The sequence below is a fragment of the Eurypyga helias genome, unplaced genomic scaffold (genome assembly GCF_000690775.1).
Source record: "Eurypyga helias isolate BGI_N326 unplaced genomic scaffold, ASM69077v1 scaffold27773, whole genome shotgun sequence".
Classification (NCBI taxonomy): domain Eukaryota; kingdom Metazoa; phylum Chordata; class Aves; order Eurypygiformes; family Eurypygidae; genus Eurypyga; species Eurypyga helias.
The window spans coordinates 764-2,715 of NW_010239641.1; the positions used below are offsets into that span (position 1 = coordinate 764).

A 1,952-nucleotide genomic window follows, 5' to 3' on the forward strand; every position below is an offset into this window, starting at 1 on the left:
GCTGGCAGTGGTGGCTGTTCCCAGCACTCGGGGCAGTGGGGTAGGGTCTGCAGCTGGGAGGGCACAGGCATCCTTCCTTCCCAGCTGGGGCTCTGCATTCCCTGTATCCCACCCCTGCAGGAAGGGTGCCGGCTGGCCGCCCCAGGAAGAGGGGAGGCAGGAAGGAGCTGTTGTCACTCATTGTCCCCTGCTCAGCTGGGAGTGACAACAGCTCCTTCCTGCCCCATGCTTCCGGCCCAGCCGTGGGGCTGATGGGATGGGGCTGTTCCCACGGGGCTGCAGCCTGGGGTAGGGAGGACAGGGCAGCATGGGGCTGGCGCAGGAGGTGGCCCAGACTGTACCCTGGGCAGTGTCAGCTGCTGGGGGCCCTGGGCACATGGGTTGGGGCTGCTTCATGAAGAGACCCTGCTCAGTTCAGCCCCTGGCTGGGGCTGCTGGGGGGTGGCAGCCCCCCACCCTGGAGATGCCCTCTGCCACCCTGATGTCCTGGACATGATGTGCCTGCTCTCTTATCCGGGGCTGGTCCTTGCCACCCTGGGAGTGGGCAGAGAGGACAGAAAAGTCCTGCCCTCGCCTGCCAGGGCTGCGGCTCAGCCACCGTAATCCCCTTCCCGCTCCGACTCACCAGCTTATTTCCTGGCTAATTCCCCAAGCTATAAATACTGCTCTGCCTCACAGTGCCCTGAGGCCTCACAGCCACCCCACAGGGAAGGGGCTGGTCCCCTTACCAGCTGATATAGGGCCAGTGGGACCTTGGGCAGGGCTAGCTTTAGCTGAGTTCCCCCTGGCTGTGTTGGCGACTGTCCTGTGCTGGGCAGGGCAGTCCCTTGGACACTGCCATGCATGGTGCCCCCAGGAGCCCGTGGGGGCGGGGAGATGGGGGTCTTGGGACCCAAGGGGTTGCCCCATCCCTCAGCTGAGCATCCCTCCCCCTCCCCAGGCCGCAATGAGCCTCTGAAGAAGGAGCGTCCCAAGTGGAAGAGTGACTACCCCATGACGGACGGGCAGCTGCGCAGCAAGCGGGATGAGTTTTGGGACACGGCGCCAGCCTTCGAGGGTCGCAAGGAGATCTGGGATGCCCTGAAGGCAGCTGCCTATGCCGTGGAGGCAAATGACCACAGCCTGGCCCAAGCCATCCTTGATGGAGCCAGCATCACCCTGCCCCACGGTGAGGGACAGCACCAGGGGTGTGGGTGGGGTGGGTGATGAGTGCCCCATATCTGGGCACATCAGGGTTCTGGGTTGGGGAGGGGTGCCTCACTGCTTGGGGTGGCCCCATCCCTATTTAGGGGGTGCATGGGGATGCCAACCCACAGCATCTCACCCTGCCATCCCCAGGGTCCCTGACGGAGTGCTATGATGAGCTGGGCAACCGGTACCAGCTGCCTGTCTACTGTCTGGCACCTCCCGTCAACCTGATCCTGGAGCGGAGCGAGGAGGAGTCAGCGGAACCCGCCGAGCCCCTGCCCAATGCCCGGCGGGAGTTTGCCCTCAAGGTGCGGCTTTCCACCGGCAAGGACCTGCGGCTCAGCGCCAGCATGGGGGACACCATCGGGCAGCTGAAGAAGCAGCTGCAGGCGCAGGAGGGCATCGACCTGGCCTGGCAGCGCTGGTTCTTCTCGGGCAAGCTGCTCACCGACCGCACACGCCTGCAGGAGACCAAGATCCAGAAGGATTTTGTTGTGCAAGTGATTGTCAATCAGCCACTCCCACCCAGGAACTGAGCACCCACCCGCTGGTTGTGGGGAGAGTGCAAGGGGACAGTGGCACCCCCAGGGATGCTCTGTGTCGAGTCCCACCCCTGTTGGAGCAGGGGCAGCCCCTGCTCCACCCCCAGGCTGCCCCCTGCCCAGGTTACCCCCCAGGAAGGGCTGCATGGGGCTGTGCTGCCACAGTGGTCCTTCTTGGCTGGGGACATGGGCATGTGCTGTGTTTGCTGCAGGAGGTTTGAG

The 1,952-nt window shown here is 64.5% G+C and overlaps 1 protein-coding gene across 1 annotated transcript; it reads left to right on the forward strand.

Moving 5' to 3' along the window:
- The first annotated feature begins 945 nt into the window (after positions 1-945).
- On the forward strand, positions 946-1,726 carry UBTD1 (ubiquitin domain containing 1). The gene is made up of 2 exons (XM_010148229.1): positions 946-1,168; positions 1,339-1,726. The coding sequence occupies exons 1-2, from the start codon at positions 994-996 to the stop codon at positions 1,722-1,724; spliced, it is 561 nt and encodes a 186-aa protein (XP_010146531.1). The 5' UTR covers positions 946-993; the 3' UTR covers positions 1,725-1,726.
- The last annotated feature ends 226 nt before the right edge of the window (positions 1,727-1,952 follow it).